Source organism: Dipodomys ordii, unplaced genomic scaffold (assembly GCF_000151885.1).
Source record: "Dipodomys ordii isolate 6190 unplaced genomic scaffold, Dord_2.0 Scaffold21, whole genome shotgun sequence".
In the NCBI taxonomy this organism is placed as follows: Eukaryota; Metazoa; Chordata; class Mammalia; order Rodentia; family Heteromyidae; genus Dipodomys; species Dipodomys ordii.
The window spans coordinates 9586513-9598525 of NW_012267237.1; the positions used below are offsets into that span (position 1 = coordinate 9586513).

General features: G+C 51.4%; 1 protein-coding gene across 1 annotated transcript in view; it reads right to left on the reverse strand.

Moving 5' to 3' along the window:
- Window positions 1–4607: 4607 nt before the first annotated feature.
- The window catches only part of Ankh (ANKH inorganic pyrophosphate transport regulator), a 51378-nt gene continuing 43972 nt past the window's right edge, over window positions 4608–12013 (reverse strand). Inside the window, exons 9-12 of the mRNA XM_013013847.1 lie at window positions 10762–10891; window positions 8272–8395; window positions 7704–7803; window positions 4608–6001 (exon numbers count right to left, since the gene is read on the reverse strand). Of these exons, the coding sequence (XP_012869301.1) occupies window positions 5888–6001; window positions 7704–7803; window positions 8272–8395; window positions 10762–10891 (468 nt within the window). The 3' untranslated portion in view covers window positions 4608–5887. The remainder of the gene's footprint in view (window positions 6002–7703; window positions 7804–8271; window positions 8396–10761; window positions 10892–12013) is intronic.

Here is a 12013-nt window from a genome sequence, read left to right on the forward strand (position 1 = left end):
TTTAGTACAAAATCAAATCTAAATACATATTTAAGACAAAAATCCCATACTAAGAGGTTTTAACAAAGGGTCAGATTTTAGTGTCTCATTTAAATGCAAGAAAAGAAAATTATAATCAGGATTAGGAAATCAAGTATCTGTGGTAAGTCAACAGACTAATAGGATAAGAAAGTCAAGAAACTAAAAGCAATCTCAATTATATGCCAAGTGTTGAAGCTGTACTTAAAGCAAAATGAGCTTGAAACCTGTTAGTATACGGGTACAAGCTCCCTTTCCAATAAGCAGATTAAGTACGCTTAGTGATTAAATTTATCTATATTAAATATATAAACAGCAATCGTTGCAATGCAGCATGTATTTTATACTGATCTCTGCAGTCTGAATCAAAGGCTACAGGAAAAATTTAATGTGATTGGTTTCACCATTTCAAACCCATCATGTTGATGTGAAATTGAAAAGCTGCTAAGCTGACAACCACAGATGTCAAGGACTTAATTGTGTTAAAAACAAATCACTGCTGATGTTCGGGCTTTAAGGGAAGTAGGAGGTACTGGACATCAGACATAGTGCAGTAGACCAGCAGTCTGCTTGGGTACATGTGCAATGAAGCTGAGGGGTACGGTATGTGGGGTGTCCAGGTCACTTAGAAGGATGCATGTTGGTGCTGAGTACAATCTCATGTGGGGAGCCGGTTTTTTGTTTTTGTTTTTCCGCAACTCTGGCTTGCTCATAATAGCATTAGGTAGTCACCTTAGTAAGACACCATAAAGGCAATAAAAATGTATTATGGAAACCAAGGAACAAGTTATCTTCCGAGTAAGGAGATGTGGTTGATGGTGGTGCGGCCACTGCTGCGAAGCGCTAGTTGACTGTCAGCGATGTGCATCCTGGGCTTGAGGCATGAGGCTGGTGTGAACTTTTCCCTCAGGGGCCGGTTTGTTCCAATTGTGGTTCCCTGTTGAGCTGAGCCCCACACTGCGGGAAGGCACAGGGCACTGGCCGTCATGTTCCCCGGCTCTAAGGGCACCTTGTCCCAGCCTGTGTGTCCCACAGTGATCACGGCAGTGCCACTGCGTTTCATGGAGTCTGTCCCCATTGCTTTTCTTGTTTAGGTAACCTGTTTCTGAAAAGACTCAGTTCTTGTCACTTCTGTTTCTATGTGCTTGCATAGAAGCTCGTGCCAAGTCTTTTTGTGAAATGTACTTGGAGTATACAGTATCACCTCACTTAAAAAGGGGTGCCACCAGCATTGCTGGTTCCAAGTGTAGCCCTCTATGAGCCATAAAAGCGTAGATAGGTTACAGAGTTGTTAAGAGACCCTGGTCGGCTGCAAAAGAGGCAGAGAATAATGTCTAAAAATTACTTTTGATGATATTGATTGTAATACCTACAGCCATGAAGTCAGGTGTTGGATCTGGGTATTCTGGTGAGCAGAGTCTCCTCAGCTAACAGGCCTGTCCGGCCATCTTGAGAAAAATCTAAACTTGAAGGAGTTTCAGAGTCTTTATTTTTGCCTTCTTTTATCTTCTAAGATCAGACATTAAGGGGTAATTGGTTACTTCTGAGCAGAGTTGGGGTTATTTTAATTACACACACGGATTTCTCTAGTGCTGAGCATTTGTGTGGCAATTTTAGATATTTAGCCCTTGAAAGAGCAGGCAACAGGGCCCTTCCTTCATTTTTCTTCAGATTTTCTCTACATCCTGTTTCATGTGTGGTTAGATCAGCTGATGTTTTGCTGCTACAAATGACAGAAATAGAGATCCAAAATAACTACATAAGAGGAGTATCTCGAATGTTTACCAAACACATTGCTCCAAAACATGCTTTTCGATGGTTCAAATGCCACGCAGGTGGCTCAGCAGAGGCCACCATGTCTGAGTCCTCCTGTATTACAAGCTTGATGATGAAGAGCGGGGGGGTGTCAGCATAAGAAAAGACACCTTCTCCTGGATGGTTCAAACCATGGCAGCTGTCCTGCGAAGCCCGAGGCCAGAGCTGGCTGGCCAGCCGGCACAGAGCAGCACGTGATGTTCTGAGCACAGGCCCAGGAAGAGGTGAGCTCAAATAGGTTGTTTTTTTTTTTAATGCAGAAAAACATTTCTCAAGGTCAGATAATTAAATTGTAGGAATATAAATACTTTAAAATACACAGTTCAGTCTTATTCTGCTTCAGGTTGAAGGAAAAAAATTCAGTGAACAGAGCTGAGTCTTCAAAATGGATGTTCCCAGAAAAAGTTTCTCTTCCTTGGCGCTTTCCTTTCTGAAATGATCCCAAATGAGGAATAATTAAGAGGGTTGCCTGTAATAGTAGCTACTCAGAAGGCTCAGACTTGGAGCCTTAAACCTGGAAGATTGTGGTTTGATGCCATTTCTAATTAACCAGCAAAATGTTAGGCTGGTGGTGTGGTTCAAGTGGTAGAACACCAGCTGTGAGAAAGCTGAGAGTGAGACCCTGAGTTCAAGCCCAGTATTGGCAAAAAGATAAAGGCCCGTAAAGGGGAGCTGGGCATGGCGGCTCACGCCTGTCGGCTGGCAGTGGGAGGACTGTCATTTAAGGTAAGCCTGTGCAGAAGAGCTCACGAGACCCAGTGTTTCACCCACAGTTGGGTACAGTGGCGCCCACCTGCCATCCTGGCTTTGTGGGAGCCTGCTATTGAGCGCATCCCATCTCAGTGTGAGAGGTGAGGCATGGTGGCGCACACTTGCCATCCTGGCTCTGGCGGGGAGAGTAAAAATGGGACTGTTGTCTAGACATGTGCCTGGGGGGGAGGGGGACCTATCTCAGGAGAAGCCCGGTGTGCGCCTGGGCAGCCGGCTCAGTGGGAGATTGCCTGCCTGGCAAGCATGAAGTTCCGAGTCCAAACCCCACCTCTGCCCACCAACAGAAGCAGGGAGCTCCTGACTCACATTTTGACTGGAAGATATAATTGACCAACCCCTCTCTGGTTAGGCTAGGTCATTATTGCCCATGCCTACCAAATCCAGAAAGAGCTGTGAGGATGCACCTGCAGTCCTGTTCCTCCTGGGCCTCGGCCTCCTCTCCCAAGACTATTTATTGGGAAGAAAGCTTCCAGAATGAAGTATAAAGTGCTGTATCTAGTGCAAGCAAGATGCACCCACACTCATCTGATCCACCGTGCATTCCCTTGCCTCCATACTGAGGCCTGAACTCGGGGCTCCACGCACGCCCGCAGGCACGCTGCCACCGAGTCACACCTCGGCCTTCATCGGCTCAGTCAAGCCAGCAGTCCCTGTTTCCACTGTTACGTCATACCCGTGGACGTTTCTGTAGCTAAGGCTGGAAAGGAAGATCCTGAAATAAATGAGAACATCTGGACGTAGGCAGCCAGCGAGCGTTGACTGGCTCTTACCGAATGATGCAAACGAGAACCTTCCTGTCCCCCCACCAAAAAACCCCCCATGCGTGAGCGGTTCCACCGACGTGCCAGTCCCTCACGCCTGCTCCGGCCCTTCCTGTCCAGCCCTGTCTGGGGGGTTCAGTCCCTCGGCATCCCATACATCCCAGACAGGTGTCCCCAGCACCAAGATCTCTGCAAGGGAGAGCCATTTGGCCACTGCATCTCAAATGACTTCTGTGTCCCTCAGAAGAAACGCCTGAGTGCTTGTTGGGAGAGCGCCTCACCCCACGAAGGCTGTGCTTTGAGTGGCCCCAAGTATTTTTCATTCGTTAGATAAAAACCTGCTTTCTGCCCTTGTGTTTAGACTGTATTTGTCAGCCATCGCTTAACCTGGAAAAAAATCACCCTGGGTCATTCCGTGTCCCCTTCCAAATACATCAGCTGAATGACCTGTCCCCAAAGAAACGTTATTGTGCAAGCGAAGGGAGGAGCCTGCACGTCCAGGTGCAGCACCGAGCAAGCCTTGCACAATCACAGCTCCACAGCTGAGGTTCTGGCCAGGCGCTACTTCCTGGATTCCCAGGAACCCACCCCCCCACGATGACCTCATCTCTCCACCCCACAGCAGCTCCAGAGCTAGAGTCCACAGTCTAAAGCTGACAAGAGCCAGTCACTGGAATAAGATAGGATTTTTTTTTTGGTTCCAATTTAATCTTTAAGTTCCAACCCCAGAAGCACGAATTAGTCATATATGTTAAAAAATACTGCGGTTTAATTTTCTAGTCATGTAATATAAAAGCCAATACAATACGACTTCCCTCCCCCCAACTTTTCAGATCTACCTCTGAAACCAACTGAAAGCAGCTCTACGTGTTCATGTTCAGCTCGACTGGGCAGACGGAGGAAAAGTGAGGCAGCAGCGCGAGCCTCCAGGGCACTGCGCCCCGGACACACGAACGCGACTGACACGCACTGCCGGCATTTCGCCCTTACAGGCTTTTCTTTTGAGGAGGAACAGGATGATTACACAGCACTGAAAACAATAATGTCTTTTCTGGGGGGATCGTTTTTCCCTCCCAATTTCTTCTCATCATTTTCTGCTCCAGTGATTCCCAGGTGACCCAGGAAAACGAGCTCCTTGTCATCTGCTGGCCCTTCCGCTCATGCCAATAAGGGGACACTGTCCAGCTGTGGTGGTCAGGACAAAAGAGGACTCAAATGCAGGGATTCTGAGCACACACAGTATTGTATTAGAGACGTTTTATTGAAAATGCGAAAATAGGAAATGTATTATAGCCTAAAATAAATTACATAACATATACAGCATATATTTATATCTTTAAAATATTTGTTTTGTTTAGGTTCTTTCAGTCTAGTTATTTTTGACTAAATCAAGAATTTAGTGAATATGTCCATAATTTTTAAAGGAAAAAAAACCCGCTTTCCAAAACTTAGAAAAATAGACTGCACTAAATGGATTTCCGATGCATCGCTTGGGGGACACCTGGTATAAAATGTCTTGCTTTGTGGTGTGTGAGAGAGAGGTACCGGAGTACACTCCAAATTTCCTGTACCGCAGAGTTGTGACTGGGAATGGCAAAAACCAGGCAAGCTACTTCAGGAGTTATGAAACAATCACCTGGCATTAGATGCTAGATTCACTGTAAAGACTAAACACGGAGAGTTAGACTGCTCCACTGAACTCGCTCTAGTGCCATCTTCAGGAAAGTGAGTGAAAGCAAGCTTTGGGGGGAAAGGCATGCGGAAGGATGCCGGCTGACATCTGGAGATGCGCTTTGTGACAACTCTACGTTAGCTCACGTATATACACGGTGGGGTGGCAGCAGCTCACTGACAGCGCGGCAAAGGCGAAGTGAGCCGCTGCTGTTGATCACGTCAGCGTGCTACTCCAATGCCTTGTACACGTCAGCCCTGCAGGGTCACACATCTGCTCCTCCGGGCGAATGGTGCTCTGGGCTGCGGCCTGCCGCCCACCTCCAATGTGTGCAGTGTGTGCAGGGGAGAAGGGCGTAACCGGCCGCGGTGCACACCTGTGCCCACGGCCATGGTACTGGGAGGCGAGTCAAAGGGGGCTGAGCTTTAACCTGCTGATTTCTGAGAGGCAATCGGGGTCAGGAATGAGTCTGTGGCCTGCCAGGCCTGGTAGCCTGTGGAGAGAGGAAGGGGCGATGGTACAGTCCTTTGGTTCCAAGTGGAGATTGTCCCAGGGAGGAGAAGAAATGTCAACCAGGAGGCAGCCATGTCTTAGGGGTGTTCATGAAGCAGGGGTACAGAGTCCATGGTTTTGTGTTTACAAAGTAACAGTAAAGACCTTTGTGCAGGTCCCCACCTCGGCGTGAGCATACCCAGTATGCTAGAGGATGTACACGAAACCTTTAAATCAAGGCCTCTTTCATTACCAAAACGAGAAAAGGAGAAGAAGAAAAAAACAAGTGAACCGAACACAACGGGAGAGGAGATTGAGAGGTCCCCAGGTCCGGGCAGCGCCCGCGGTGTCCCGCGCCTTACTCGTTCCCCTCCCTCATCTCCACGATGTCTGTCACCTCCTCTGTCGGGGGCATGTCTGTCATGGCGGAGTCTTCCCCCTCTGTGGCCGACTCATTCTCCATCTTCTTTTTCTAGAGCAAAGAAGACTCATCAGCGCGGGGCCATGGGCAGGGAGGGGCGGGGCACGGCTGACCCGTGAGCAGGGAGAGGCCTGGGCCTGCTGGCTGCCAACCTGGGGGACGCCATGAAGGCTGCGCCCCGCGTGGTGTTCCTGTCAAGCCGTCAGGCTTGGGGGCACTGGCCCACCTCCCTGCCGCTGCCTGCGGAACCCGCCATCCGATGCCAGTTTCCGCATGGCGGCCAGCGGAGCGTCTGCTCACCCGCCAGCGCCTTGAATCTCATGTTCCAGAATACTTCTCCCTTTGGTCCCTTCTGGGACAGCTCTGCGTCCACTCTTAATGACAGGTGGCCTTGCTGCCGCGTGAACCAGTCCTTTTAGGAAATGGCCTCTGAGCGATCAGCAGCCCCTCAGCCAGTCTGGGGGCTCAATGCAGACCCTGCAGCTCCACTCCTTCAGCACCCCGACAGACCAACGCCAACAGAGCATCCTCACGGCCGCCTCTGCCACGCTCACCTGCCCCGGCCTCCCATCCCCCACGCTCTCCCCTCAGCGTAGATGAAATGCACAGAGCACACAGCCTTGACCACTCCCGCCCCTACTTAGCCCAGGTTCTATTTGTCAGGCAAAGCCCTGACTTTGCTTAGGTCTAGATCTCCACCCATGGCCTTGGAACATTTGGCCTCCCTGGCTGGGGAATTACAGGAATAGGGGGAGCGGCAAGTCTCCCTGTGGGGGCAGGCCTCCCTGTCTCTCTGTAGGAGCAAGTCTCCCTGTGCTGGCAGGCCTCCCTGTGGGGGCAGGCCTCCCTGTGGGGGCAGGCCTCCCTGTGCGGGCAGGTGTCCCTGTGGGGGCAGGCCTGTCTCTGTAGGACAGGCCTCCCTGTCTCCCTGTGGGGGCAGGCCTCCCTGTGGGAGCAGGCCTCCCTGTGGTCTGGCTGCCACACTGCTTCCCTGGCGATTCACTCTTCACTCTCCTGGCTGACTCTGGTTCTTGCACGGGTCATGAGACTGTCTGGGTAGGTCACCAGCTCCCTCCTGCTCGAAGAATTCTCCCCTAGACATCAGCACAGGCAACTCCTTGAAAGATATCTCCGCTCTCTCTGCCTCCTGTCCGCCATGAGACGAGTCGCTCGCTCCACCTAGCCTCCTCATGCTGGGCATGAGCCAGCAGCCACAGAGCCCAACAGCCATGGATCGACACATCTGAAACTGTGAACTGACCCATTTAGTTTCCCTGGTGTTCTGTCACACTGATTGTCTAATACCAGTATTAGAGAGAGACATCTGGTACCCGTGCTTCAACTCTGTAATTCTAGCCCCCACCGGAAGCTGAAATCTGAGGATCACAACCCAAGCCCAGCCTGGACAGAAAAGTCTGAAAGACTCTCTCCAGTAAAATAACCAGAAAAAAGCATGGTTGGAAACATGGCTCAGTGGTAGAGCACCAGCTGAGCAAGCAAGCTGAGCAAATGCAAGGCCCCGAGTTCAAACCATTGGCTCTGGCCCAAAACACAGACGTGTCTTAAAGTCGACCGAGGGTGAAGGACAGTAGGCTGGAGGTTGTCAAAACCCTGTGGCCACGCTGGGCAGCACAGGTTCTTAAAGGACAGGACAAAGGCAAGGCGGCCCACCCCTCCGCCCGCAGGCCTGTGTGCCTCGGAGCCCTGAAGCCGGGTCTTCCGATGCCGGGGAGGAGACCCGCTGCTGTCTCACCTGTTTCCGGTAGACGTAGCATGCTGCGATGGCGACCATGGTGGATTCCCCAACAAAGCCTGCAAGGAGGGAGCCCACGCCCAGTGTGGCTCCGTGAACCCTGGGGATGAGACCACACGAGCGTTTGGTGTGAAGATGTCACGCAGAGCGGCGATGCGCTCCCCCTCTCCCACCCAGGAATCAAGAGGACCGGAGAGGGACAGGAACAGCTTTCTCCATCGGCTCGGTTCACGCCAGGGCTCAGCTGCTTTCTTCCCAGCCTCAATATGGCAGCAAACTCCGGGACCCCAGACTCAGCCTTGCTGACCAGCCACTGACCCCCTCACTCAAGATGGGGAGTCTCCTGAGACTCCTTCCTGTCGGTGATCTCCTCTCGGGTCCCACTCGAGTATCTGTGAGTGGATGTGTGTGGGGGGGACTGGCTTGTCAGCGCCTCTACTGGTCTCAGCCTCTGGATTTCTAGCTTTCCCCTGCTTGGGGCCGTCACTCAAAGCACAGAATCCTCTGTGTAGACTACTTAAGCGGCAGAAGGAGCCCTAACACGCCTGCCCCCTCCTCAGCGACATACCCTAGGTAGGGAAGGACCACCAGGCTGGTGATGAGGACGATGATGCGCAGGACCGAGCTGGGCGCCAGGACAAAGGTTTTCTTCAGTGTCATCAGCCAGCCGGTGAGATGTGCCCGCACAGTGACTGTGGGGAGAGAGACTCTTAGCCAAGCCTCGCCGCAACCCTGCTACCCCGAGTCCAATGCCTCTGGCTTGAGGCAACATTTTTAAGACCGCAGGGGGCTGGCTGAGACCCCGGCCTTGCTGCCAGGGATCCCTGTCACTTGCCCTGCAGTGCCGGGCTTGACTGGTGTCGGCCTCTGACCCACACAGGCTTCCCGTCCCCACCGCGGCGCAGCAGGTGCCCACGCACCGTCCTGCTGCCCCCGGTCCCCGCCAGCTCTGTCCACTCTCTAGAAGAGGAAGCCCCAACTTAGATACAGGTGGTCAGACATACTGGGACCGGAAGCCGTTGCCTCGCCCACCATCTGAGGGGAGAGAGGCAAGGGAGGAGGAGGAGGACTGCTGCCCCCACTTCCCGTTCTGACCCGCCAGCCTCGGCTGTTTCCTTCCCTCCTCCCCGGCCCGGCGTTGTCACTCAGCCGTCACCCTGATATTTCACAATCACCCAGCATGTTTCCTGCACTCTGCCCATGCAGATCTGCACAGCACGTGAATGATCCTGCTCTGCAGGGCCCCGGCCTTTGTCCTTGCTGGTAAGAGATGTCCTGAAGGTCTAGCTTCCACCTAAAGCTGGAAGGTCTTAGAAGACCCTTGGCCCAGCCTGAGCAGCAGCAAAGGCTGCCGGAGGAGGACATGCTGGCCAACACCTCATTTCCAGGGCCTGGGCTGCTAGGTGGGACCTGCTGTTGCTGCAGCCCTAGGGCCTTGTGCAGGCTGGCCACCTTCACCACCACCAAATGGTACCCTGGCTCTGCTGTCTTCTTGGTTTGTGGTGACTTCCCTCTTCCAGAGAGATGAAGAGCCTCATCTTCTTCACTCAGACACAGACAGGGCCACTTAAATTGGGCCAAGGGAGAGGAAAAGGAACAGTCATGTGGTAATGTGGTCGCCCCAATCCAGTAGATTGCAGGGGGCGCACAGGGCTTCTGGCTGTCTGGAAGCCCACTGCCTCACAGGCAGGAAGTGGGGTGGGGAGGAGATGAAAGGCAAGTCATACCCCCGCTAGGCTCTCCAGCTCTCTTGGCCCTCCTTGAGTTACCCCTGCAGAAGTGAACCATGTGTCTGGACTTCCAATTGTAGCTTTCTCTGGGTGTCATCAGCTTTTCACGGGCTGGCTCACGAGCTTTGCAAATTACAGAGACCAGCCTCATCCCACTGTGGGCTCTGTCATTTCCTCCAGTTTTTCTACACCATGTCATGCAGAAGATGACATCCACAAGGGTTGCTGCCTGAGTGAGGGCTGCTTATCCCCTACTTTGGGGACATCATGGGATGTCAAGTGCGCATTGGCTCTGGTCTAAACTAGCTGCAGAGCTCCTATCTTTTTTTGTTGTTGTTGGTTGTGGTGCTTAACTGTGGGCCTTAGTACTGTCCCTCAGCTCTTCAGCTCTAGGCTAGTGCTCTACCACTTGAGCCACAGCACCACTTCTAGTTTTCTGGTGGTTTATTGGAGATGAGTCTCATGGAGTTTCCTGCCTGGGCTGGCTTTGAACTGTGATCCTCAGATCTCAGCCTCTTGAGTAGCTAGGATCACAGGTGTGAGGCAGCGGCACCCAGCAAAGAGCTCATATCTTTAACTGGTTTTATAGCACCCGACTTCTAAGTTTATTGATTTGGGTGGGTGGGGTTTTTTTTGGCAATTTTTTTCTTCCCTCTTTTTCTTTTGTTGGGGATTAAACCTAAGGTATCATGCTAAGATACACGCCCAGCCGTGGCAATTTATTTTTGACTAACTGATATGCACTTGCTAGAGAATTCCAGTGAAAAAGGAAATAGAGAAGAAAGGTCTTCCTTGCAATCATGTGTTTCCAGCCCCCAATCCTGCTTCCCACAGGCAGCCACTGTGAGCAGCATGGTGGATGTCTCTTAGAAACAGAATATAGATTTGTAAGCACTTAGAACATACACAAACTACAATACAGATACATAGATGTATATGTATGCATGAATATGTATGTTCGTTGAGTATAATGACTGTGCTATATGGTCTTTATAACAATAGTTGCATATTATTCACCTTGGCTTTCTCTAATATGCAGTCCTAAGAATTGTGATTCACGTACCACCACGACCAATACAGATGGCAGGTCTACCACCGCCCCAACTCCATCCCAGATCTTTTGGGCTCACTGTGTTTGCAACCTTAAAAACTCAATTGTGCTAATTTGATTCAGTTTTTGGGATTTTCAAACTATTGGCTGATGTCTTTGTATCTTTCTAATTCCAGGTAAAATTTTACATTTTCATTGTTGGTGTGCTCAAGAAATTCCAAAGAAATACATTGTACGAGGATGAGCAGGAGGGACACCTCTGTCCCTCCACCCTTACCTGGCACAGGGAAGAAGGAGAAGATTCGCAGGGGAACAACACACAGCTCAGCAAAGGCAAAGTCCACACCAATGATGTCTATCAAAATCTTCTCAGAGACGTTGGGGGTCCAAAACATCACAAAGCAGAGCTGCAGAGAGACGACATTAAACAAGGCTGTGAGGGGTTCTGGGCAGTGATGAGTCTGGGTGCCTGGCACACTGGGGCCGCAGCTGCACCTTCGGGCTGGTGCAACAGTATGAGCTACCCTTGCCTGGGGGCTGCGGCGGCAGAGATGGTGCATCCAAGATTGGTCAGGTCTGCGCGTATACAGGCCAGCGAAGGGGCCAGGGCGCTCTTGTTAAGGCTCAGCTGGGATCCTACACCGCTCAGGCAGTGCTGGGTAGATGTACAGATCGAAACAACTTTTACAGCCTTTGCAAAATTGTAGAAACTCACTGCGGATGGTTCTGAACCACATGGAATCAGCAAGCAGGAGGAGAAAGGAAAATAGCACTATTTACAGTCATCGTCAGCAGTGATGAGCCTGTGGGTGTTGGTGTTGCTCTGAATGCCAGCATTAAGGAGGGCACACAAGTGTGGGACTCCAGAAAGCAGATGCGTGAGTCAAAGACGACTTAAAAAAAATGGAACCTCAAACTGACCCATCAGACCAGGGAGCAGGGTGAAGATGGGTCTGGAGCAGGTGACTGGAGTCTGGTGTCAGCAATCCAGGCATCTGCCTCCCCCCTCCCCCCTCGCCCTTTCCCCCACACAGCTGCAATCACATCTCCCACTCAGCAGGACAGATGGACACCTTAGTCTCTGGATAAGGTAAAACCGAGCAGGCTTGTGACACCTTCACAGCTCCCACAACTCAGGACACCAGATAAATCCTCCAGGTAAGAGACTCTGGGCGGCCAGACTCCTATCAGCCCAAGAGGGAAAAACCTAAGTTCCTGACGTTCCCATTCCCAGGCACCTCCAGCTCCCAAGCAGCTTCCCAAGCTGCACAGCAGGTCGCCAGGGTTGAGAACAGTTTCCTCAGTGGAGAGACCGGAAACCTGATGCGTCTGAATGTGCGACAAAGGTGTTATACAAAGGAAGGAAGGTGAGCATAAACTAGTGTTAAGCACACAGGCAAGTGAAGGGAAGATGATAAGACAGTTATTAAGTGCAGGCCAAACTAAAGGTGTTTAAGAAAGGAAGGGCATTGGAACTTGCCCATGATCATGGGAAGAACGTAGGGAGACTCTGGTTTAGCTGAAGGGTA